Below are 25,986 nucleotides of genomic sequence, written 5' to 3'. Positions count from 1 at the left end.
TTTCTTTCTTTCTTTCTTTCTTTCTTTCTTTCTTTCTTTCTTTCTTTCTTTCTTTCTTTCTTTCTTTCTTTCTTTTTTGTTTTTCGAGACAGGGTTTCTCTGTGCAGTCCTGGCTGTCCTGGAACTCACTCTGTAGACCAGGCTAGCCTCAAACTCTCGAACTCAGAAATCCGCCTGCCTCTGCCTCCCAAGTGCTGGGATTAAAGGCGTGCGTCACCACCGCCCGGCTTAAGGACATTTTCTTGTGTTTCAGCTATGTTGGAGTATTCAGGGCCTGCTGTGGTAGGACAGCTGGGTTCTTATAGAGACATACTGCCTCAGCTGTTTGTGTGTTTTTACGATGTTATCTTAACATCTGGGCTTGAGATGATTAGAGGTCTAGGTGCTGATATCTGGATTTGTCTCAGTTGGATGGGTGTTTTGTTCCTTGGTTTTTTTGTTTCTTTGGATTTTTGGAGAGTGTGATGGTCTGTTTTCCTAGCCTTTTCAGTTGGTGTGTTCACAGGGAATGCCTGCTGGTGTTGGAGGCTGGGATACTGGGATGAACTGGGGGAAGGAAGGTTAGAGAAAAAGGTCTTTGTGATCTGTTGGGAATGAGATCGTAGAGGAAAGGGAAACCACAGCAGGTTTCCTGGGGATGAGACTGGGGCCAGGAATTGGATCTTAAGGGTCTTAGGTGAGGTGTGGGTCTGCCTTCATTTCAGCCTACTTGTTGCTCTGGGAGGATCGTCCTTTGGATTAACAGGAGTTGCTTGCTGGAGTTGGGGTCTGGTAGGAAGCAGCAGGTTAGGTGAGGTAAGGTAGGAGGGGAAGGTCTGTGGAAGATCCACATGTGGGCAGGCTGGAAGAAAGGCTGCAGCTGGTGTTCTATTGCAGAGCTAGGGATGAGACTAGGGGTTCAGTATTGGGGAACAGAGAGAGGGGAGGAGGAGGTCTAAGGGCAGCCTACCTGGTTTTTTGGCAGATATGGCCTAAGGTTTAGCATGAAGTGCCTGCTGGAGTTGGTAGCTGGGATATAGTGATTAGCTGGGATATAGTGATTCGTGGTGGGAGGGAAGTTAGGAGGGGAATGGTTGAAGAAACCAACTGGCAAGAAGTAGATGAGGTAAAGTACCTTATTTTTTGATATTTAGCCTTTTTTTGTGTATGAAGAATGGTCACTAGTATGTTAAGGAGCACTAGTCTCCATTAAAGAATTACTGCAACAGTGATGTTGTCTTGCTCCTTTAGTTTTAAGATGAGGTAAGAACGGTTTACAACAGAGCCATCAGAACCACTATTTATATAAAGCTCAGGATCAGGAGGCCAACTCCCTGGTGGACCACAACATTATTTGTGCTGCATCATCTTTCCTTTTCTAACCGGCAGATTCTGAAACTAGAGACGTTTCTGCAACCACTAATCAGAGAGCATCAAGCCTTCTGTTTTTATGTGTTTGTTCCAGTGAGCAGGAAAATGAGAAAACAACAGATTTAATGGCCGCCAAATGTTTCCAAACAATTGAAAGACCAGAGTCCTGGTCAGGTAAATTAGCTTAGTGTTTGCAAAGGTGCAGCTAACCCACAAGGCTGTTTTTTTTTTCTCATCACTGTCTGGCCTCTCCCTCTGCCCTACTGAAGGGTGAAGGACTTGGGCACATTTAGTTCTTTCTGTAAGTTAAGATGGCATCCTAGGGCTCTTGGGGTTCCACCATGTATCTCTCAGTGAGGACCACTCTGGTATCAGTAATTATAACATCATTAATTTGAAGAGAATCTGCCAGTTTTCTGCTTCATTGTCACCATCTCCATCATGAAATTCATAGGGTAAGAATGTGCTTTGAGGGGTCCCACCAGACACATAATGGTGTCTCTGTGTGGCCCTGGCTGTCCTGAAACTCAACGTGTAAACCAGGCTGGCCCCAAACTCAGAGATCTGCCTCTGCCTACGAAGTACTGTATTAAAGGAATATATTATTATGGCCTTCTATGTTTTGGGATTTTTATCCAGCCCCTGGAAGAAGCTGTATTGGCAATTGGTGAGGACTGTCTCTATATTTTACTAAGCCTTCTAGGTTGGATCTAGTAAAAAAAAAAAAAAAATGCCTCCTTTATATTGATTCTCTGAAGAAGAGACTCAAGCTTCAAAGCCTGTCTCTTTTTTCTTTCTTTTTTTTTGTTTTGTTTTTATTGGTTTTCCTGCACATTTGTTTGTATGCAGCTGTAGGGTCCTCTAGAGCTGAAGTTACAGATAGTTGGGAATTTAACCTGGGTTCTTTGGAAGGGAAGTCTGTGCTCTTAACCACAGAGCCAAGTTTAAAGCTCTAGTTAGTTAGGTAGTTAGTTAGTAGTTAATTAGGTTTGTTTTTTCGAGTCAGGGTTTCTCTGTGGAACTCATTTATGTAGACAAGGCTGGCCTTGAACTCATAGAGATCCACATGCCTCTGCCTACTGAGTGCTGGGATTAAAGGTGTGTAATGTCACCATTGCACAGCTTCAAAGCCTATCTAATATTTTAAAAAGTCCTATGACATTGAGGTTATTTATTTTCCTTGTTACAAGATATTAATGTGGGAAACTGAGAAGTCATTTATAGGTGTACTATTATTTCACAATTTCTTAGTATGAGCTTGATGTGTAGTTAATGTTCAAGAAATAGTTATCAATTGAAAAACCATTACAGTCTCAAGAATGAACTTCATGACTTTTAAACATTGCCTTGTGTTTCTTTCAGCATGGTGAGACACCATGAAGTACAGCTGGAGAATCTCGGGGTTCTAGGCACCTGCTCAACCATGACCCAGGATACCCTTACGCAGTCCCACATGTCCCTGTTGCCTCAGGGGTGCTGGCGGTTTCCTCGACTGAGTTGGGGGGGTAGCCCTGGGAATTCAGCGGGCGTGGTAACTTCTTGGTCTGCTGCTCAGTAGTGGATCTCCCCCCCACCCAAAGTTTTATTTGGGGCTATCAGTCACATTAAAGTATTTGCAATTGGGTAATTCATTTGACCTCAGCTTTCATCACATCTGACATTGGCTCCATTCTTTTTTCTTTCATTCACAGGCTCTCTTAACCTCATTTAATACTAACACTCTGAGATATGAGCCATCTAGTAAGTGGGAACAATAGTCATGCCATTTTTAGAACATTCCCCAAATGCTTAACTTTCACTAAATTTTCCCAGTGACCTATGTATGAGGAAGATCTTATAATATTTGTTTTATAAATAAGAAAATTGGGCTGACAGGATGGCTTAGTGGGTAAAGTCACTTGCTAGTAAGCCTGACCTGAGTTTGGTCCTTAGATCTAACATAGTGGAAGGAGAGAACCAACTTCTGTAAGTTGTCTTTTGACTTCTATATGGTTATGGGTGTCCCTCCCCTATTCTAAAGAAATTAACATGCAATAAAAATAAGAAAAGACACAGGGGTTAAGTCACATACCCAGCATCATAGAAACTGATACCTGGGTAAAGCTCAGTGTGAACCCAGGCCATTGCCTTAATAGGCCCCAACGTGAGTGTGATGGGGAGAGCATGGCTGTAGTTTGAGATGCTGAGGAGGCTGAGGTTGTAAGATCATTTCAGCTCACAAGTTCAAGCCTAGGTAACACAGACCTGCCTCAAAAAGGAAAAATAAAAGTAAAAGCTCTCACTCCCACAAAGGACCACTGAGACAGACCTTGGTATAATTCTTAACCTTCAAGAGTTGTAAAGAGTTTGGTCCAGTGTAAAGCTGAGAAGTTAAATAATGTAACAAAGCACTTACTATGTGTTTATTACTCTAGTTGGCTGCATGAACCTGGGAGAGCAGTGCCTAAATATCAGACCACAGTGTCGTGTAACAACCAACTTTTTTCAGAATATACCCCGAGGGTTAAGAAGAGAAACCCAAGGAAGTATACAATCACAGAAACAAGCCACGAAAGGCAAAACCTTTTATAGAGGCATGTAAACAAACAACAATAGCCAGCTGTAATGAATAATCTAAACTGAACTCACTACAGTGCCCTGGGAGGGGCAGGAAAGTACATTTCAGGAGCAGTTCTTTGTTTTTAAAGAAACTGAGGTCTCAAGACTCATCTTGTTTTCTTGGAGTTCTTACACAAGCACTCAGAATTCCCTTACTACTACTTCATTCTTGAACTGTGTTTGACACCTTGTGATAATTAATAATTATATACAAAGCAACCTTTCCCAAGGGCTGATGTCACTTGCTTGGCTTTTGCAAAAATGTCTTCCTTTCTGCTTTGTTTCTTAAAAAGCAGGGGTGAGGAGAGGGGAGAAACAGGAGGCTGATTGTGCGTGGTTTAGCTCAGTTCAGCAGATAGTCCCTGAGTACCTATTGTGGGCTGATGTCTATCATGAAAGACAGTGAAGAAACTGAGGTATGGTGATTGCTGTTGTGTTGGAATGAAGTCAGGCTAGGAAGAGGTGACACTGGGACATCATTTTGATATAGTCTCCTCCGATGAACTTCAGCTAGCACATCTAACCATGCCTCATACCGCAGCCAGCAAGGCATTCACATTAACTGTTAGGATGATCTCCATTACCATCCTTGCTATCTCTAAGTTGCTGCTATTAATGTAGAAGCCATTAATATTTTAAGAAATGTATTACCTCCTCAGAAGAGACTTGCAATACTCAATTGGTAAACTCTATTTTAATGTTACAGTGCTGGTAGGGGTGAAGGAGAGAGTCCTTGGCTTGAGGACTGTGCTATAGGGAAGGATTTATGTCTCTCTGTGCCTCCTGACTGGCTTCCTGATGTGCTTCTTAGTTATCACATACTTTATAGTTTTTGTACCCAAGCATTTTTTCCCCCCTCAGAATGAACAAAAAGTAGAAAGGAGATTTCTGAGGTCAGACAACGTGCCTTCTAAGATAGAGCATATGTATGCCAACACAACAAGGGCTCATTGAGTAATGTATGAGGAACTTACAACTAATCAGTTTGTGAGCATTCTTAGAGCCCCAGCTATATCTAGCAGTGTTATAAGTGATGTAGAAAATACTAGAAAAGTTCTATGTTGCTTGTTGAGCGAAGACTATCATAAGAGAAAGAAAAGTCAGCATGAGACAGGATATTCTCCCCAGGGGTTGAGTCTCAAGAGCCCTTAATGTGTACCTCCTTACAGAGCACTGTGGCTTATCACATAAGAATACATGCTAGCTCTCATTCTCTTTGCTGGCCACAAAGTCATCCTGATGAACTGTCTCATCTCTGGTGTCGTCTTCTGCAGCCTGAATCCTTACACATCCCAGACTTTCTACATTATTATTTTCAGGCTACAGAAGTTAGGCTTCTGTAACTTCGTTTCTGCTGTTTCCACTTCCATTGCATGTGGACTGACTTTATTTTGTCCCTTTTAATAAGATTAGAATTTCTGGGGCTGGAGAGATGGCTCAGTGGTTAAGAGCATGAACTGCTCTTCCACAATTCCGAGAAACCACATGGTGGCTCACAACCATCTGTAATGGGCTCTGATGCCCTCCTCTGGGGTGTTTGAAGAAAGTGACAGTGTACTCATAAAAAACAAATAAATAAATCTTTATTTTAAAAAAAGAATTTCTGATGGTTCCACTAAGGGGCACATACAGGTATTGGATATACTGGAACTGGAGAGTTGGTGGCTGTGAGCTGTTGATGTGGGTGCTGGGAATCAAACCTGCATTCTCTGTAAAACAGTAAGTACCCTTAACCCCTGAGCCATCTCTTCTGCCCCAGTAAATGCTTTTTTGATAAATCAGCAAAGTAATCTTTTTGTTGTTCCTTTGCCTAAGTAGCTATAATTATTTCCTTGTAGTGTTCAAAACTCTATGAAGTAAAAACTAGTAAACAAAATCAGAAGACTATTCATTTTCACATGGATTTGTTTTCCTATACTAATTCACACCTCATACACAAGCACAGTATAATAATACATGATCCTGTTTGCCATGAAAGTGGCAGTCATTCAAGATAGCACTGTAAATTGGTACAGCCATTTGGGAAAGCAATTAGGCGGTATATCTCAAGAGCTGTAAAAATGTTCATACACATATGAATCTATCCCAAGAAAATATCAGTACATAGAATAAGCTTTTCCTCGAATGATACCATTTATAATAATGAGGAGTTGGAAAGCTGCAATGATATCAGCCCTAGACTATTATAAATCCACTTAGTTATTAAAGCAGTGGTTCTACAGAATGATGCTTATTGAAAACTATGGACAAGTAAGGATGCTGTTATATGTACATGTCTGATAATCCTATCTGGGAAAAAAGTTTATGCTGTGCATGGTTCTGTATGTCTGTAATCTTAGCTCTCATGAGTGTGAAGCAGGAAGATTGAGTTGAGTGCCATCTTGGGCATGCCTCAAGAAACAGCAAATTAAATCGAACAAATGATCTGTCTATGTAATACACAAGAAAAAACACTGGAAGAAAAAATAGCACATTGATAATAGTAATTAATATACTATTAGAAAAGTGTAGGCTTATGTGGGTTTTTTTGGGGATGTGTATGGTAATTTCACATAGTAGGCATTAAATGAAGGAAGTTTCTTATTCAAATGACTGGGTAGGCATTTAGAAATAATAAAGTACATTTTTAAAATCTTGATTTTTTTTTTTAATTTTAAGCAAGAAACAATGTAATAATTTAGTGACAGGATTAATTTTAATAATTCTAGTAACGATAAAGATGGGGCCTGGGTGATTGTAGTATATGCCTTTAGTCCCAGCACTCAGGAGATCTCTGAGTTCAAGGACATCCTGGACAGGACAGCCAGGGCTACATAGAGAAACTCTAAGTCAGTTGTCCCCTTGCTTTATGCCCATGGCAAGAGTGCACAATGAACCAGAATTGCTGACAGGATATACAGGAAGTAAAGACCCTCCCTCTAGATCCCAGCTCTCAAAAAAAAAAGTTCAGTCACCTCTCAGTGATACCATGCCAGGACCAAGCCTTCAGTGCATGGCTCTTTGGTGGTCATTCACCATCCAAACTATAGTAGAGTCTAAATTATGTTTGATTGAGCATCCATATATCCATCTGAATGTGGAAAATAAAAAAACAAAACCATAGCCAGTGCATTTATTTTTAGGATCAAGACTTTTGTGAGGCTGTTAGGGGTGGGGGTCAGAAGGAGGAGTGTTGTAATGAGGAAAATAATTGATTCTACCTGAAAGGATTTTAATCTCAAGAGGCAGTATCCTTGGTTGCAATGCCCATTGTACCATCCTGTCCTGCTTCCAGCTGATTGTCTAGGTGGCTCTGCCTGTGAAGAGTCTATCAGCTTTTCTTCCCTCAAGGGGTCTTCTTGCCTGTAGGTACATAGCAGACTCAGGCAACACAGCATGGGCTCTCTTTACACCATCGCCACACCTGTACTGCAAGGGTATAGGACAAGGAGTTTATTTCTCCTTTACAGGCGGGGAACCTTAAGGTTTTTTGTTGTTTTGAGACAGGTGTGACATTGTCTAACAGGGCCTGCTAATTTGCCATAGTGGTGGGGGAATTAGAAACTGGGATTAGAAGTCTGGACTACTTACTGCACCTGGTAGGGGAATCTTGTGCTTTGAAGAAGTAAAATACCTTCCCAGGTCTCATAGCTAGTAGAGGTGGGATTTAGGCCCTAGGGCTAACTTAAGGCCTGATATGGGGTAGGGATGGGTGACTCTCTCTTAACTTCTAGTTAAAAAGAGAGGCTGATTTACAAATAGCTATGATACAAGACAGAACACAACAAAAGGGGTTAGAAGCATACTTCAGTGATTAAAGTACTTATTTATTTTTATTGCTGTGAAAAGACACCATGACCATTGCAGCTCTTACAAAGGAAGGTATCTAATTGGGGCTGGCTTACAGTTTGTGTTCAAGTAGACGTGGTGCTGAGTAGGAGCTGAGAGCGCTACGTCCTGATAGGCAGCAGGAAGTGAGCTGTCCCAGACCTCAAAGCCTGCCCCCATCACAGTGACACACTGCTTCCAGCAAGGTCACATCGACTCCAACAAAGCCATACCTCCTAATAGTAACACTTCCTGTGAACCAAGCATTCAAGCACATGAGTTTATGGGGCTATTCCTATTTAAAGCATCACATTTTGCAAGCACAGGATCTTGAGTTTGAATCTTCAATGTCCACCTAAAAGTCAGGTGGTGGCATTACATGTTTTCAACCCTGGTGCTTGGCCAGGTTCCACAGATAGGCAGATCCGGAAGGCATTCTAGCAAACAGGAGCTCCAGGTTCAGTCTCAAATAAGGTGGAAAGCAATAAAGACATTCTCACTTGACTTCTGCCCTCTGCATGTACACACTTGAGTGAGCACACACCATATACAGGTGTGTGTGCACACATACATACATACATACGTATGTACATAAATTAAAAAGTTTAGGACATGGCTTTTCAATCCTGCCTGATTTCCTTATTCTTTTGGTGTACAGAGAACCAGGCCATAATATCATTCTTCTGGAATATGTCTTCTTTGCAGGCCTCTGGCACCAGAGCAACCACTCTAGTCCTTGTTGAACCTAAATTGTCTTCCCTTATACAAGGCCTACAGAGTAGATAGCCAAGATAAATTACCTCTAGAACATATCTTTGGCCTGCCTATTTTCCTTACTCTTATAAAAGGATGATGGTGGCAATTTTTAATAAACTAGTCTTGGCACCAAAGTCTAAAAATCAAGCTAAATGACTTGAAAGAAATGAAATTAATTTCTTTCTTTTTCTCCCCTCGCCGCTCTGTTTTCATAGAGTTTGATAGAGCAGATCCTAGAGCCATTCTTTAATTGTAGCCCATCTGTTATTGTTAGTTCACTCTTAAGTATGAAAATTGAGAGTAAATACTTAGAAACTTTGGTTGTTTGATATTTGCTTGTATCAGTACTTACTAGAATTTAGAAAAAATAGAAAACATCCTCCATGAATAGTTTTGAGAAATACAAACTTACTTGGTTTGTATGACAGAGTAGAAAAGACCTTCACTCTTGTTTATTAAGTTATTAATACCTATCTGAAAGAGTTGCTTTGTAGATGATATGGTGGTAAATATTTAGGTTACTTAAAATATGTGCCTATGAATGAATGCCTTGTGTGCACATTACTCAATCCTCCCCACCACTCTGAAGCAAGTCTTGCTATCCCCCTCATTTTTCTGAGATTTAGGATAGGTTATGGGGCAGTAAGTGATTAGGAATCTGGATAGAGCTATGCCATTTTCTGTTCACAGAAATGTTCACAGGAACTCTTTGTCCCTCTACTATTTGTGTGTGTGTCACCAGAGATAGAGTCCTAATTGTATTACTGACCTAACTTAGTTTTGACCGTAAACAAGCAGCTTTATCAGGATTCTAATTTTCTCATTTCCTTTCCGTGACAAAGGGGCCATATTTTATCATTTTACATTCCTTGGCTTCTAGGATGAGAAGAGTTGACATATAGTAGATGTTAAAGTACTGTGGCCACTGATTATAATAGAGGTTCTCTAAAGGTCCTTTAAGTTTGTTTTATCTGAATATCCCACACACTTGATCTTATGGCTTTCCCCTAGAGGATCACATTTTATGTCCTTCACCTAACTGGATATATGATCTTATTTCCTCAATATCTGTTTGTCTTAGGTAGTCTCTAACCTGACTACTTTTGAGATAACAAACATGGTTCTATGAAATGTATCTAAGCAACTAGGGTTAATATAAGATAAGGGTGGAAGGGACTGGCTCAAAAGCCAGGAAAAGTACTCTTGTCCACTCTTATTCATGGAGGTTTGGGCCTAGGGTAGCCCTGCCAGGCCTGAGTAATGGCTTTAGCCTAGAGCAAGGTTCTCCATGAGCTGTAGTGGGGTCTTCAGTAATTGGAACATGCACCTTCCAACTTATAATGGATAGCAGACCTAGAGGGGCATTTGTCACTGCCTGACTTCTCTGCAGGAGAAAGGCTCGTAAGTCATAGCTGACAAACCCTTTGATGAGTTTTAAACTTCATGTACAGCAAAGAATAGCTATAATCAAGCAACAGCAAGCAGTGACTAATCTTGCCACATTATCACGGTGAGGAGCCAGCTTTGGGAGGCATGATAATGGGAGAGGGCTAAATTGCAGTTTCACAGCAAAGTGCTGATTGGCTCTTGGGCTTGTGAGTTTGTTCTAAGAAAGACCATGAATTTGCCTAAAGGATCAGAAACTGACCCATGCTCAGCGTTGAGGCGATTCTTGGCCAAGGTTGAAAGGACCAGTTGTGGTCTCACTTATTTGTGCCAGCTCTGGCTTGAGTAGTACTAACTTGTCTGGTTATATTGAACACCATCACCTGCCTCATAGTGAGAGGCTTTTGTGGTCTAAAATAAATGTATTCCAGAGAATGACTTTGATAGTCATACTTTTGGTTTTGAACAAGTAAGCTAAGTATATAGCAATCCAAAATAAAAGAGTAAATAGCAAAAGATAGACATATAGATAAAGGATAGATAGCCAAGCAAAACATGTCAGGTTCTCAAGACATCCAGCAGAAATTGACCAGGGAAGCTTCTTTAAGTCTGTGTATATTTACAGAAGCAGGTGAGAAAGGATAAGTTTGAAAGACATACTGTATGTTTTTCCTACAGTTTCTTGCTACCACCCAATAGACAGTCTCCCTTTTGGTAGATTTTCCTCCCGTGTTCCTTCCCTTTTTGATTACCCACACTGGTCTGCTTAGGCTACTTCTGGGGCAGTGGACTTGAACCCCAGGGCACATCTGCTTTCTGATCATATGGGTGTCCCCCATTTGACTGAGTCTAGTCACCAGACTACTTACTAGATGAATAAACACACAGTTCATTCACTAATACTTGGTCCATGATTACCTTAGAATTTGGATTTTTAGTCATGATTAGATGTATACATGTTTATGGGTGATTTCTTTTATTATCTTAAGTCAGTTTTGGAGATAAAGAGTCACCTACCCACTGTTGCATTTTTCTATTAATTGTTAAGGAACAGTCCTCATAGATTCTAAGCTTCCATGTAGAGCAATAGTCAGAAGTCGAATACAGGAGAAGTGGGATATACACTCTGGCCATGCCTTGGAGAGATGACTGAGACCTAGTCCTGCCTTCTGGTGCCCCTTCAGGTCCTACTACATGGTAACAGCATTGAAATAGTGCAGAACTAGGGCCTTATGGCATGAATGAGTGAAGGTGGCCAAGGTAAAGCCTGGAATCCCTTCTTTTGCTATGATGGTTTGATAGGCTCAGAAAGGAAACACTGTTGAAGTTTGTAGATACTAGACAGTAAGATGGAATAACAGCATTAGTATAGACTTTATGTTCAGTTACAGAAGTGAGAATTTGGTTTGGTGCACAATTTCAGAGGTTTCAACCAATGTGTAGTTCTTTGTTTCTGGGTCTGTGGTAAAGCAGAATGTCATGGTAGAGGTAAAACAAAACTGTTCATCTTAAGATAGCCAAAAGCAGGGACACATAAAAGAACAAGAGATAAACATGCTTCAAAGACATGCTTTCAGTGACTTAAATCTTCCAGCCAGGTGCTGCTCCCCCTTACAGCCTGTACAGCCATGAGCGATCTCATCAGGGGGTTAATCCTTGATAGACTGGCTAGGATCAATCCTCACAGTCCAGTCATTAAAAATAGTGCTTTTATTTGGGGAATAAGACTTCATTCAGCACACAAACCTTTGGGGCTATTATATCTAAACCATAACATTCCTCCCACCCCTTCATTCCTTTTTCTTTTCTCTTTTTGTTGTTGTTGTTTGAAACAGGGTTTCTCTGTGTAGCCTGGTTGTTATGGAACGTGCCCTCTAGACCAGGCTGGGCTGGAACTCAGAGATCTGCCTGCCTCTGCTTTCTGAGTATTGGGATTAAAGGCATGTGCCTCCACCACCTGGCAACATTCTGTTTCTTAATACCTACCAGCACCTGACATTACACTGTATACTATTTAATTTTTATTTCCTTTTTTCTTTCTTTTATTATTTATTTAGGTAGTATTTTGAGGCAGGGTCTCTCAATATAGACCTAGCTGTCCTGGAATTCGCTGTATAGACTAAGTATATTAAGGTTCTCTAGAGGACTAGAACTTACAGAATGGATCTCTCTATATTATAGAAAGGATATTTATTAGTATTACGAGCTGTTGTCCAATTAATCCAACAATGGCTGTCTTGAACAGAAGGTTCCAAGAATCTAGTAGTTGTTCAGTCTATGAGGCTGGATGTCTCAACTGCTTCTCAGTATACACTGGAATCCTAAAGAGGTAGGATTTAATGTCAGTGAAGGAATGGACTTGCTAGCAGAAGTGAGAGCAAGCAGGCAAAGAGAGAGTTAACTCCTTCTATGTCTTTTATGTAGGTTGCCAGCAGAAGGTGTGGCCCAGGTTAAAGGTGGATCTTCCCACCTCAAAAGATCTGGATTAAAGGTTTATTTTCCCACCTCAAAGATCCAGATTAGAAGTGGGTCTTCTCACTTAAGATGAGTTAATTAAGAAAAACCCCAGGCCAGGTATTGCATGCCTTTAATCTTAGCACTTGGGAGGTAGAAGTAGAGGCAAGCACAGCCTGGTCTACAAAGCAAGTTCAGGACAGTCAAGGCTACACAGAGATACCCTGTCTTGAACCACTATTCTCCCCCCGCCCCCCAAAAAAAAGGCGAAAAAAGAAAGAGCGATCCCGCAGGAGTGCCCAGCTGCTTGGGTTTTAATTTTAGATATAGTCAAGTTGACAACCAAGAATAGCCATCACACTAGGCTTAACTTTAACTCGCATGAGTTCTTCCTGCTTCTGCCTCCAGAATGCTGAAAATTAAAGATGTGTATCACCACATCTGACTTAGTATTTTTTACTTAAACTTTTAAAAAATATAAAATTATTTTTATTTTATGTTAATTGATGATTTTACCTGCATGTATGTCTGTGGAAGGATATTAGAAGCTCTGGAACAAGTAATAGCCAGGTGTGAGTTGTCATGTGAGTGCTGGGAATTGAATCCTGGTCCTCGGGAAGAGCAGCCAGTGTTCTTAACTAGTGAGCTATCTCTACAGCCCTCTGACTTAAATTTCTTTAAAAATTCCGTGTGTGTGTGTGTGTGTGCGTGTGTGTGTATGTATGTATGTATGTATGTATGTATGTATGTATGTATGTATGTAGTTAGTCAGTCTGTGGGTGCACATTCAGAAATCAGATTTGATGTGGCATGTGTCTTTACCAGCTGAGCCATCTCACTGGCTTTCTGAGCACTATCTCTGGTCATAGAAGAATAGCTTCGACATTGAGGATTTTGAAGCCTAGTAAGTGGCTAAGGTTACAAATTGACGGGACTAGTTTTAGAACTCAATTCTACCTAACTCCAAAGTTATGTTGGTTTTGCTATTTCGTTTTATTTAGTCTTTGTTTTGAGGAAAAACAAAACTAACAATAACAAAAAACTAGGTTCCCAGAAGGAAGGCTCCCACTGTGTAAACTACACTGGCCTCAGCTAGCAGGATATACCTGCTGCTGAGATTAAAGGCATGTGCCACCATGCCTAGTGAGAGAGAGCTTCTTGACAAATAGAACACTCTTTTTTTTCTCAGCAAGGTCAGCATGGGGAACACTCAGAAATGGTTGTAGAATGTGAGGCATAGACATTGGGCAGTAATAGAAACAAGTATAATCCTGTATCTTTTGAATAGTTTGTTACAGATACAACAGAGCACTTTCACAGCAATTAATTGATTAGCCTATTTGATCACAACAAAAGTCTAAAAAGATAATTAGGAAGATGCTTTCTGTTTTCAGAATAAGGGTGTTATTGTTTGTAGAAATGACATGATTTGTTTTGGGTCACATGAACAGACAAGCCAAAGTAGGGCCTTACGGGTCTGTAGCCAGTTCAGCTTGCACTTCTGTGTTTGGGTAACTGAGAGCTGGGGTTTCTCTTGGCAGTGGAAATTGTCAGTACTACTTGGGAAATTAGGCCTGTCTGGCCAGTAATGATCATTTGGGCAGTGTTAATGAGTGGGGGCCTGATGAGTGTAATGAGATTAATAGAAGTTCTGTCATTCATGGCTGCCTGGTAACTAGGATCTCTGGACTGAGGAGTCCCTAAATACTGATCTGTCTAATTGCTTGGCTTTCTCCAGAGATAGTCCCATATCACTGACAGCTACTTACTACTTGCTGTCCTAGGGTTATCTGAGGGCAAAAGGAGGAGAATAAAACCAGAAATAGCCCACCAGGACTGGCTAAAACTGACTAAGCAGCATTGGTGCAACAAGACCAAGAGTAGCAATTCCTCTTTGCTGCTGAACAAGGAACAGGTCCAGTCCTGGGCAGGTTTAAATGCTAGACTTATCTGAGAGAGAGGATTGCAAGCCTAACGAGGAAGGCCTGGCAGAGTCTGAGTCAGGTTTATAGCAGAATAGTCTAGACTGTAGAATGTCAAGTCTCTCTGACTGTCAAGTTAAGTAGTTTGCTGAAAAATATATTGATATTTTAGGATTCCCAGAAAGAGACTAGACATGGTAGTCCCAGCATTTGAGATGAGGAGAGTCAGGAATTTAACGTCCTCCTGGGTTATATAGCAAGTTGAAGGCATGCTACTTTGTCTTTTTAAAAAGTGGAAGGGAGATAAAGTGGGGAAAACATAAAATAGGGTGGTTTTAAGTTGAGGATGGTTGGTTTGTGAAGGTGGACATTTTTGGACCAGACTAGAAAACTAGGCCTGGAAGCTGGGTAATGTGGCACACACCTCTGTAATACTGTTCAAGTGTTCGTCAACTCTTTAGTCACGTGACCTCTTGGGCTTAGGGAGTCTACAGAGTAGCATGCAGCCTTCATGCTACAGCATCATACAAGACTTAAAAAATCAACTGGGAGGGTATGGATTGGGAGTTTGGGGTTTGGATACCAGAGTAACCACATGCATATACTTCCTGTGTCATCTCTAGAGATGACAACAGAGCGACATGGTTGACTCTTCTTGGTATCCTAAGAATGTGTTCTAATCTGATCACAACCCTAGAATGGTCCCATTAGTAGTGGTGTTAGTAGAATAGTCAAACCCATAACAGTTATACTAATGTTTGATCTTGTAAAAGCTTCTACAGTTTGCAAAGTTCTTTTATATTTATTGTCCCAAAGCTTTGAGGAGGAGAGAGAAAGTTGGCAGGGCCAAACCTGAAGGACCAGTGAATGCTTGCTTCCTTCTCAAGAGTGTTTGAGGTTCCTAACAGTCTGAGGGGATCCATTAGGAGCCTGTCCCTATCAGATAAATGGCAGAGTCACTGCCATTTGTCTAAACTATCATCTCTTCCTCCCCTTTCTCAGTCCATACCCTGGGCCTGGTTGGCTCTGTCCTACTAAACAGTGACATCTCTCTGGCTAAAATGTCATAATTTTGAGCAGGATCAGTCATCTTGTGTCACACAGGTCCCTTATAAAGTTCCTTTATATTTGTGGATGGACAAGGAACCTTTGAATGAGTCAACATCCAATTAGGAGGATGGTTGTAACTGAAAAATGGGGACTATTAAGCCTTTCCTATTGCTTGTGCAACAGGGTGTGTTGGGTGTGTTCATGGCAATCTTTGTGTCCTTCCCTGCTTTATGAGAAGTGGTGGTGGTGGTGATTGGGTACAAAAGTAAAGCTAGTAATGAGAACCTGTCTCTTCCTAGTTTGTTCTAAAGCTCATACTAGGTCTTCATTAGTAGCAGCAAGATAAGCTCTGACCCCCTTGCTTTGATAATACACATCGGATTCCTGTCAATCCATTGAGTTTATCAGGAACTCAGATCTGGGAGCAGTTTCTTCTTATCAGATGCCATGGTTCAGCCTGTGATTTATTGGTAAACAGTGCCACCTGCTGGTGAGAACCAGCCAACTAACTTCAAGGCAGGTTCTCTGCAGAGTAGCATACAGAGAAGACATTGGAAAGATAACAGGTTTTTTCAGGTTACATTCTTACCTAATTCTCTGAAAACAAAACTCCCCCCCCCCCCATTTGGTTATAATAAACAGGCAGAGTGATGAAGTGTTTGTTTTTTTTTTTTTAATGTATTTTGCTTGGAAGCTACTTAGTACCTTCTGAAACTACCCTAGGAGATGATACTGGAATTGTACACACCTGCATCAGTAGGTAGAACATGGACAGTAAGTACAAATGCCAAGTCCAAACTTCAAACTTCTCCTACTGGAATTAACATCTTCTTTCTTCTCTTTCTCCTGGGGCTATGCCAGTGCATAACCACTCTGTGGAGGGGCCTTGTGAGTAAATAGATTGATTGCCATAGTTGGCCTTGAACTCACCTGCCTCTTCTCCTGAGTCCTGGGATTAAAGGCATGTTTCATTGTGGCCAACAGGGCATACATTTTAAAAAGTCAAGTGTTGAGACACGTTTTATAATCCCCGAGCTGAAGGAAGCAGAGTTAGGCTTGCTGGCCAGGCAGGTTGGCCTATTTAGTGAAGTTACAACAGTGAAAAACAGTCTCACAAGATTAAATAGCCAGGTAGATGAAGGAACAATACCTAAGTTTGTCTGCTGACCTACATGTATACATCTGTACACCCACACAAGAGTAAGTTGCTAACTTGTCTGTAAACCAAACACATTTTGAATCAGTATAAAGTGGATAACCAATAAATTATTAAAGACCATTCTGAGATAAACATGTTATCTTAACTATTTAAGTTGGCTTACTTCTAGGAAGCATAGTGATGAAGTTAATAGGAATGGCTTTTAAACATGTCTAAATGCCTCTTATTAGCGAGTTAATAATCTTACCAGATTTTTTTTTCTTTTTTACTAGAGTCTTAGTTTCTGGTAAAGTAAACTATATTCACCCACGAGTTCTTGGGCTCATTTAATAGTATATGCTACCCATAGCCTACAGTGAGTACCTGGTAAGGCCTCTGCAAGCACACCTTTTGCAGGATGTCTGGCACAGTAAAGACTTTACTGGCTAGGTTAGTAAAGAAGAGGTACACTTAAATCAGACTGAGCAATTTTCATAATAGGGGACTGTTCTCTAGCAAGCATCTCTTGAAATGATCATGTATCCTGTTTGCTATGGTTCTACATTGAGGGAACAAAAAGAAAAGCTGTAGAAAGTTATTAAATTTAGCTTTACAATGGGATAACATTTGAGATAAATATTTTTAAAGTATGTGGTTAAAATGAATTGGTGTCAAGTAGCCTGGTGAGTCTCCGCCTTACTAGTTGACCAGCATTGTGACCTTCTAGTGTTGGTTTTTCCCACGTACAGTATCGTGTGAGTACCAAAATGAAGGGACATTGTAAAGCACTTAGTATAAGATTGGCTACCATTAAGTGGCAACTCTTGGTAATACAACAAGAAAACAAGATGTATGAACAGGGAGGGATGGGTACTATAGGGATGAGAATGTGTAGAAAGACAAGGGGCAATCCAGGTTAGTAAGGATCTGACCATGAACATTCCCTAAGCCTAGCCTGGGAACGCAGTTTCACACTGGCATTGTCTTTTCAGGTGGACACCATGTCCTTGAAGATTCAGACCAGCAATGTAACCAACAAGAATGACCCTAAGTCCATCAACTCTCGGGTCTTTATTGGAAACCTAAACACAGCAGTGGTAAAGAAGTCGGATGTGGAGACCATCTTTTCCAAGTATGGCCGTGTGGCTGGCTGTTCTGTGCACAAAGGCTATGCTTTTGTCCAGTATGCCAATGAGCGCCATGCCCGGGCAGCTGTGCTGGGAGAAAATGGGCGGGTGCTGGCTGGACAGACCCTGGGTAAGTTAAACCTCTCTCTGTCCTCTGAGTAGCTGCTATCTGAGATTTTACAATTTGAACAGATAGAAATTATATTTGAACTATAGATTAAGTAATTCTTAAATGAGAGTGAAATAGGGGGTTGTTATAGAAGCCCTTTTCCTGCTGTTCTTGCTTTTTCAGTGCCTCTTTTTTTTTTTTTTTTTAAATTGTATTTCTGGGCATGATAGCACATGCCCAGATCTCAATCTCAGCACTTGAGAGGGCAAGTGGCTATTTCTCTGAGTTCAAGGTGAGCCAAGGCTACAGAGGGGACCCTGTCTCAAAAGAAAAAGTTTGCATACACATGTACATGTTTATGTGTGAACCATGATTCCTATGTGGAGGTCAGAGGACAATTTTATGAAGTTGGTTCTTTCTACTTTTATGTGGTTTCAAGGATCTAGTCATCAGGCTGACTAGACAAATGGCGCCCACTGGCCTTCATAGCCTCCCCCCCCCTTCTTTAACTTAAAATCTTTTTCATATAATATCTTTTGAGTATTTTTTCCTCCCTTAACTGGTCCCAAATCTACCTAAAATAGACAAAAATACCAAACATAAAAAGCTCCTTCCTCCCAAACAAACAAACAAACACACAAACATTGTTTCAGTTTTGTGTTGGTCAGTTGCTCCTGGGCATGGGACCTGCCCTTGTATATGGTTGATGATTCACTGGCAACTGCATTGGAGAAAACGGATTTTTTTTCTTGCCAGCAGATATCAATTACACATAGCTTCTTGGTTGAGGTAAGGAATCTTTTTCCACTTAACCCCTTTAGTGCTGGAGCCCAGTTGGGCTCAAACCTGTGTAGGTCTTATGTGTGCTGCGACAGTCCCTGTGAGTCACATGTGCAATTACTCCTGCTGTGTCTAGAAGACACTGTTTCTTTGGAGTCTTCTATCACCTTTTCTTCTGCATAGATCCCTATACCTTGAGGGGAATAGTTTGATGAAGACATCCCATTTAGAACTGAGTGCTCCAAAGTCTCATATTGTCCAGTTGTGGGTCTCTGTGTTAATGCCTGTGTATTGCAAGAAGAAGCTTCTCAGATGTGTGTTGAGCAGTACACTCACTGATCTTGTCTCATAGTCTCTTAATAACAAGCTTTGTGGTTCCAGTTAAAATCTAGATTCTCCATAGAAAAACAAGCACATTAGTATAGCTTGTTACTACCTCAGTCTACAGAAGAGGTGGGTTAGAACCCTTTCTGAAAGCTGTGAGGAGCTATGAATGAATACAAGGACTAAAGGGAAGACACGTGCAGTAATTGGCATTATTGAGTACATATATGTGAAATAACTGTTGGTATCTACCTTACAGTGTTTTGTATTTGAACACGTGTGCGCATATGCTCACACATGCTCACATACTTCTTTGTGTTTTAAAGGGATATCTGTATGTACGTACTAGTGAATGGTGTATGTGAAGGGACTGAATGTGTAGAGAATATGTGAGCACATACTTCTGCATGTGTAAGTATAACATGTGTGAGGATATGTGTGAGTGGAAGCAGATGTGCTTGTGTTTTGATTTTACAGAATAAGCACTATGCTAGGCATAGAGATGTTTAGTGTAATGCCCATGAATATACATTGGCTTCTTTGCCTGTAGGCAGTCGGACTCTGTTTGAGTGTAGTTGTTGTCTATGTATATGACTTTCTTACCTGGATATGTATATGAATGTGTGTATGTGTTCACATATACCTAATTTATATTAATCTAATTGAAAATTTGTATTTATATGGCATATGGTATGTAAAGACTTATATGTATGTATCAGAATATATATGAATATGCAACCAGGCATATCCATGTGATATCTGGGCATTCTTCTGATGTTTGAATATTAAACGTATGAAGATCTTTGGCTCCTCAGTTCCATGTGTGCACTGTGTAAATACACGGAGGCATGATAGTGATGTGTGGACATACCGCTGTCACATCAGCATTCCAACTCTGTTTCTTCCTCCATACAGACATCAACATGGCTGGAGAGCCCAAGCCTAATAGACCCAAGGGGCTAAAGAGAGCAGCAACTGCCATATACAGGTGGGGCTCTATGTCTAGTTTTTTTTTTTTTTTTTTTTTTTTGTATGCACGAGTGGTCCCTCTCTTCACAGAGGGAGTAAATGCTGATAGTGACAGTGTGCTGAGCCTAGAATTTAGGAAGACATTTGGAGATGAGGACCTGTGGAGAAGTGGGCTGAGTGGCCATCTCCCTTTGTTTTCCCAGTGGCTACAGCTTTGACTATGATTACTACCAAGACTACTTCTGTGCCAGGTGAGCAGGGAAAGGGGCATGTCCAGGTATTAAACAGCCAAACTGGAAGGGTCTTGAGTTTGTTGGTATAGCTTACAAAGTCTCCAATTGGGAACTGAAGCATAGGCGTGTGAATGGGTCTTTGTTTCAGGGTTTGCTTCACAAATCAGTGACAGAGCTAGGACTAGGGTCTCATTCTGTAAGTGCTCAAAATAGATCTCTTACCGTCACACTAAACTCTCACACTTTGTCTGCCTTGCCTCCTCCTCCTCCTGCAGAGTGGGGAGTATATAGCTAAGAGATGAACACACGAGGGCAATTGGAATACAAGACCAAGCACAGTGTCTTCACAGGTAGTTCTTGAGCCCTTAACTTTGTTTAGTAAGTAATCATCCAGCCAAAAAGAAAACCTACAGATAGTTTACTTTGACCCTTATTACTAAGAGGCCGTCACTGGAGGCCTGAGTTAGTCCCCATAGGTTGTCATCAGTCTTCTAGCCCCAGTTCTACCTGACTTCAACCTTGAAGCTATGGGCTCAACATAGTCCTAACCATGTTTGTTTGTTGAGAACAATTTTTGAACTCATTATCCTTCTGCATCTGCCTGTTGAGTGCAGGGATTTCAAGACTAACCACAATACCAGCTCCTGACCATATCTTGACTAGAAGTTGTAGTAAAGATTGAGTCAGAACCTCTTCTTCCTTCTCCCTCAGACAGCCTAGGGAAAAGGATTTTTCTGAACCATTTTTTTTCTGCTGTGAGTGTTTTCAGTAAATAATATGGTACAGTGGAAAGTACCAGAACCTAAAAGTCAGGAGACTTGTATGCTAATCTGAACTCTGCCAGTGAATGGATTATCTATCTAGCTTTTGGCAAATTCCCATACCACTAGTCAGTGAGATAGGCTTACACCAGTGATCTCTCAGGATTCCTGCCTGGGATTCTATGGCTCGGTGATTTCTGACCAAGGCCAGGATCATCACCTCTTCTTATGGGTCAGGTCAAATGCAGGAATCAGGTATTGCATTCATTCCCAGAGACTCTGATTACCATCTGCCACCAGTTGCAGGACTCTTTGAAAAGAGCACTAGAAAATGGGACTTTTTTGAGTTTCCTACTGATGGTAGGTACCATGGCTAATCCAGAAAATTGTTCCAGAGTATATATCCCTGACCAAGGCTGTGGTTCCCTTCAGAACCGTGGAGATTAGCAGACATGGTGGGAGAGCTCCCTGCTTCGTCTTCTAAGTTTCTCTCTTGTATTCAGAAAAAGTAGCCCTTCTGGAGAGAGCCAGGTATTGGTACTAGCGTGACGGTAGCACAGACTGGGAGCTTTGAATCTAATGTAGTTCTTGGCCTATATCTCTAAAGAAAGTGTTGAAGTGGTCTGCAGGGAAAAAAAGGCCTTAGAGTCTGGAGTCGTATGTTTCTTTCTCTGTTGGTCATCCTGCATTTCACTTGTCCTGCTTCTCAGGTGTGTTTAACCAGGTTCTCGTGTTCTACCTTACTCTACACTCGGGTAGACAGTGAATTCAGATAGCCATCCTCACTAAGTAATTGGGAAAACCAAAGTTCAGAGGCTGACCACTTACTTTCAAACATGCTGCTTTGAGGTTTACAAACTGATCAAAGGCTGAGGTGGCAGTTATGAGTAGAAGGCAGGCCTCAATGCCAGTGACCTCAGGAAAGGCTCCTTTCTGACCCATGGGCTGTTTGTTCCCACACTGCTTCTCTTGGCCTGACTGGGGATAAGGTGGAGACAATAAGGACTTTATCAGTCTTTAGCCTCCAGAAAGTCCTTTTCACACCAGGGCTTTCTGGAAGCCTGGCTTCCTCCCTGGCTTTTCACAGGCTACACAGGTAAAGCTAGTGTTGTAGTGCCTACTGGTGGTCACAGGCCATGCTGCAGCCTCTGGTCTGCTTACCTTCACAGGCTGTTTGATTATCGAGGCCGCCTTTCTCCAGTGCCTGTGCCCAGGGCAGTTCCGGTGAAGCGACCCCGTGTTACGGTCCCTTTGGTTCGCCGTGTCAAAACTACCATACCTGTCAAGCTCTTTGCCCGTTCCACAGCCATCACCACTGGCTCAGCCAAAATCAAGTGTGAGTGACAGCTTTCTATTTTTTTTATTTTTATCTTTTTTTGAGACAGGGTCTCATTGTGTATCTCTAGTTGGCCTGGAACTCACTATGTAAACCAGACTTCCTAAAACTCATAAAGATTCTTTTGCTTTTGTCTCCTGAGTTCTGGGATTAAAGATGTGCACAGCTGTATCCTGGTGACATACTTTAATCTTTCTAGATCAGTGTTTTTCAGCCTGTGGACTGTTGACTCCTTTGAAGGTTGCATGTCTTACATATCAGACATTTACATCACAGTTCATAACAGCAGCAAAGTTACAGGTATGAGGTAGCAGTGAAGTAATGGTATGGTTTGGGTCACCACAACACGAGGAACTGTATTAAAGGGTCACAGTGTTAGGAGGGTTGAGAACCACTGAGCTAGAGGATTTTGTTTTTTTACCACCACTAAAATGATAGAATTCCATTTTTTAACAGTTGATTTTATTTTAAAAAAAAAAGTTTTATTTTTAAGTGTATGGGTGTTTTGCATGCATGTATGTCTCTGCACCATTTATTTGCAGTGCTGGGAGGCAAGAAGCAGATGACAAATCTCCTTCAGACTGGAGTTACAGGCAGCTTGGGAACCAAACTCAGGTCCTCTGTAAGGGCAAGCAGTGCTCTTAGCCACTGAACCATCTCTCCAGGCCCTAGAATCATGCTTGTTGTTGTTATATTTATTTGTTTGTTTGTTTTGGAGACTGGGTTTCTCTGTGTATCCCTGGCTGTCCTGAAACTCACTCTGGCTGGCCTTGAACTCACAGAGATCTGCCTGCCCCTGCCTCTGCCTCCTGATTGCTGGGATTAAAGACCAGCAAACTCTCCCCAACTTCCATTCCCCCGGTGTACCATACTTTAACATTGAAAATTAAAGGAACAGGGCTGCTTAGATGGCTCAGCAGAAATAAACACTGACTGCTCTTCCAGAGGTTCTGAGTTCAATTTCCAGCAACCACATGATGGATCATGACCATTTATGAAGGGATTGGATGCTCTATTCTTGCATGCAAGTGTACATGCAGACAAAGCACTACTACATTTAAAAACTACAGAAATAAATTTAAAAAAAAAAAGGAACAAATCTACAGTTGAAGTTACTACTCTGTTACAGAGTTGAGTGCTTCGGAAAAAGTCCAGTGCTGTGGTGCAACACCCACTGAAGAAACAGCAGTTTTTTTCTCTAGTAAGGATAAGAACAGTGTCTCTGTATACTTCAATCAGGCACCCAGGAAATCTAATTGCAAAAGACCCTTTTGTACCTTTAAAAAAAGACCCCACCCTATAACACAGCTAAAACACACGACATTACGTAAGTCTTTATAGGAACATCTACCACTTGCATTCCTATTCACCTGTAGTCCCCATAGGATTGAGAGGTCTCAGATGGCCAGGTTCATATGTATGGGCTTGGCACCCTATGGATGGCCTCTGGGTTCTCTGAAGAAGAGACCTTTTCTGGGGGTGGGGGGCGGGAAGAAGAATTGCCTCTCTAGCTAACAAAATGAATGAGGCTGGGGTTTGTCTGCATCATGTCCCTGAGTGATAATCTTGTTTGTCTCCTCTCCACTCTCAGTGAAGAGCAGTGAGCTACAGACCATCAAAACGGAGCTCACACAGATCAAGTCCAACATCGATGCCCTGTTGGGTCGCTTGGAACAGATTGCTGAGGAACAGAAGGCCAACCCAGGTCAGTTTTAAAGGCAGACCTTGAGAAGACAGTGCCCAGGGGGTAGGGGCTGTGAGGTCCTGCATGCTGACCTGCTGTAGAGGGGCCAGCTCTCATCAAGGTGTGCTGAGAAGCTGCTCTAACTGAAGTTTGGTCCCTTTCCCACTTTTATCCTTCAAGATGGCAAGAAGAAGGGTGACAGCAGCAGTGGTGGAGGAGGGAGCAGCAGTGGTGGAGGCAGCAGTGGCACTGTTGGTGGTGGCAGTGGTGGTGGTGGCAGTGGGAGTTGCAGCAGCAGCAGCCGGCCACCAGCCCCACAAGAAGACACGGCTTCTGAGGCAGGCACACCCCAAGGAGAAGTCCAAACTCGAGATGATGGTGATGAGGAGGGACTGCTAACACATAGCGAGGAAGAGCTGGTAAGGGCCTGGCTACGTGTGTGACCTGGAAGGGCTGGGCTGTCAAAATGGTGACAGAGTAGAAGAACCAGAACTGGCTGCTCCCTGTGAGCTCCCTCCTCTCTGTTTTTCAGAGCCTCAGTCCTATGAGCAGTGTATAGTAGTTCACTGAGTTGCTGATCAGAAGTCCCACTGAAGACTGGGGCAGACCTCAGCAAAGCCAGGACCCAATCTGTCTTCTACTCTAGGTGTACTGAAGAGGAGAATTGGGCCTAGGAAGTACACACACATAGCTTCTCGGGGAGCGGGGGAGGTTGACAGGGGAAGCCGTGAGAAGATGGGGGGTTTTAATTCTACATAATTTTCTAAAAGCTATTGCCTTTCAAGCTTCTAACAGGCTGTCTCTTAAAGGAGTGAACTCCTATATATACTTGGAAGTATTCGGAGTAAGGCTAGGAGCTATGACAGGGGCCCTAAAAGGTCTAGCTTTTCCATAAATCAAGATATGAGCTACAATGTATTTGCTGCTTTTAAAGGGAATGCTGAGTTGAACATTACAGTTTGTAATGTCACCTTAACAGTAGTTCTGAACTTCTCGTTAGGTTAGAATGGCCACATTGATCCTGTGAAGAAGCTGAAGCTTACCCGGTATCTTGCTCAGCACCTTACAGCAAGTAAAAGCAAAGCCTATAATGAATCTAAAGCTTTTTACTGAGTCTGGAGCTCTTCCTCTTAATCACTGCTGGGCTCCAGGAGGAGGCGTGGCTTTAGCTGTGATAGGCATAAATACTGCTCATACCCAGCTTTTTTCTCTGTTCTTTAAAAAAAAAAAAAAAACCTAACCTAGCTATGTCCCTTCTCTCCCTGACCCCTTTCTTCCTCTCTCCTTCCCCCGTCCCCCTCCACTTGTTCCTGGCCAGCCTCCCCCTCACCCCAGTCTCTCTCCCTGTCTCTACTCCCTTCTCAACTCGCCTTTCCATGCCCTAAATAAACTCTATCTTACACTATTTAAAAACAAAACAAAAAGACCACCTAGCCTAGTACTTCATCTTATTCTCTGTGAAAGCTCTAAAGAAGTCTAAAAAAGTACCCCAAAGTTGGGCATCCCACTGCCATGTGACTTCCAGCTTACTGTAATGCATGCTCTTTCCATGCATAGAAATGTGTTCCTCTTACAGCAGCAAATCCCATCTCATGACTGGTCTCTCCCCTTTTCCCGTAGAACCTTCAAATGGCCTTCTCAGGATTCTAATCCAGTGTTAATTTGGTTTCCTTGAGTTGGACCACCTTTCTAACTGTCCTCCAGGTAGTTCTCTGAGCCATAGGACCTTCCTGAACAGATGGCTCAGGACAGAACCTGTGAACCTGCAGTGAGTGATTTGTGTTTATCTTCTTCCTCTCAGGAGCACAGCCAGGACACAGATGCAGAAGATGGGGCCTTGCAGTAAGCAGGTATGGGGGCAAGGGGTGCTAGGAAGCACAGGAAGACAATGAAGTAGAGGTTGCAACTTCTTCCCTGATACGGGTTTAGGGGACTGTACTATACATACATGCAACCTTACTCCAGTACCTATGCATATCAGGACCACCTAGAAAGGGTTCCCTAGCCGGGCAGTGGTGGCTCATGCCCTTAATCCCAACACTTGGGAGGCAGAGGCAGGCGGATTTTTGAGTTCGAGGCCAGCCCGGTCTACAGAGTGAGTTCCAGGACAGCCAGGGCTACAGAGAGAAATCCTTTCTCGAAAAACCTTGAAAGAAAGAGAGAGAGAGAGAGAGAGAGGGAGAGGGAGAGGGAGAGGGAGAG

At 42.1% G+C, this 25,986-nt stretch overlaps 1 protein-coding gene across 4 annotated transcripts in view; it reads left to right on the top strand.

Annotated features, from left to right (window-relative positions):
• Window positions 1-25,986, top strand: part of Raly (RALY heterogeneous nuclear ribonucleoprotein) — a 68,876-nt gene that overhangs the window by 41,558 nt on the left and 1,332 nt on the right. For 2 of the 4 annotated variants that reach the window (XM_028775289.1, XM_028775288.1), the window contains 7 exons: window positions 17,454-17,718; window positions 19,717-19,789; window positions 19,974-20,021; window positions 21,934-22,100; window positions 23,692-23,805; window positions 23,965-24,203; window positions 25,586-25,634. In XM_028775289.1, the coding sequence (XP_028631122.1) occupies window positions 17,463-17,718; window positions 19,717-19,789; window positions 19,974-20,021; window positions 21,934-22,100; window positions 23,692-23,805; window positions 23,965-24,203; window positions 25,586-25,630 (942 nt within the window). In that variant the 5' untranslated portion in view covers window positions 17,454-17,462 and the 3' untranslated portion in view covers window positions 25,631-25,634. The remainder of the gene's footprint in view (window positions 1-17,453; window positions 17,719-19,716; window positions 19,790-19,973; window positions 20,022-21,933; window positions 22,101-23,691; window positions 23,806-23,964; window positions 24,204-25,585; window positions 25,635-25,986) is intronic. The other 2 variants (XM_028775292.1, XM_028775290.1) reach the window with 1 other exon arrangement.

The sequence above is a fragment of the Grammomys surdaster genome, unplaced genomic scaffold, assembly GCF_004785775.1.
Source record: "Grammomys surdaster isolate TR1022 unplaced genomic scaffold, NIH_TR_1.0 254, whole genome shotgun sequence".
NCBI lineage: Eukaryota > Metazoa > Chordata > Mammalia > Rodentia > Muridae > Grammomys > Grammomys surdaster.
This window is presented reverse-complemented; position numbering and strand designations above follow the sequence as displayed.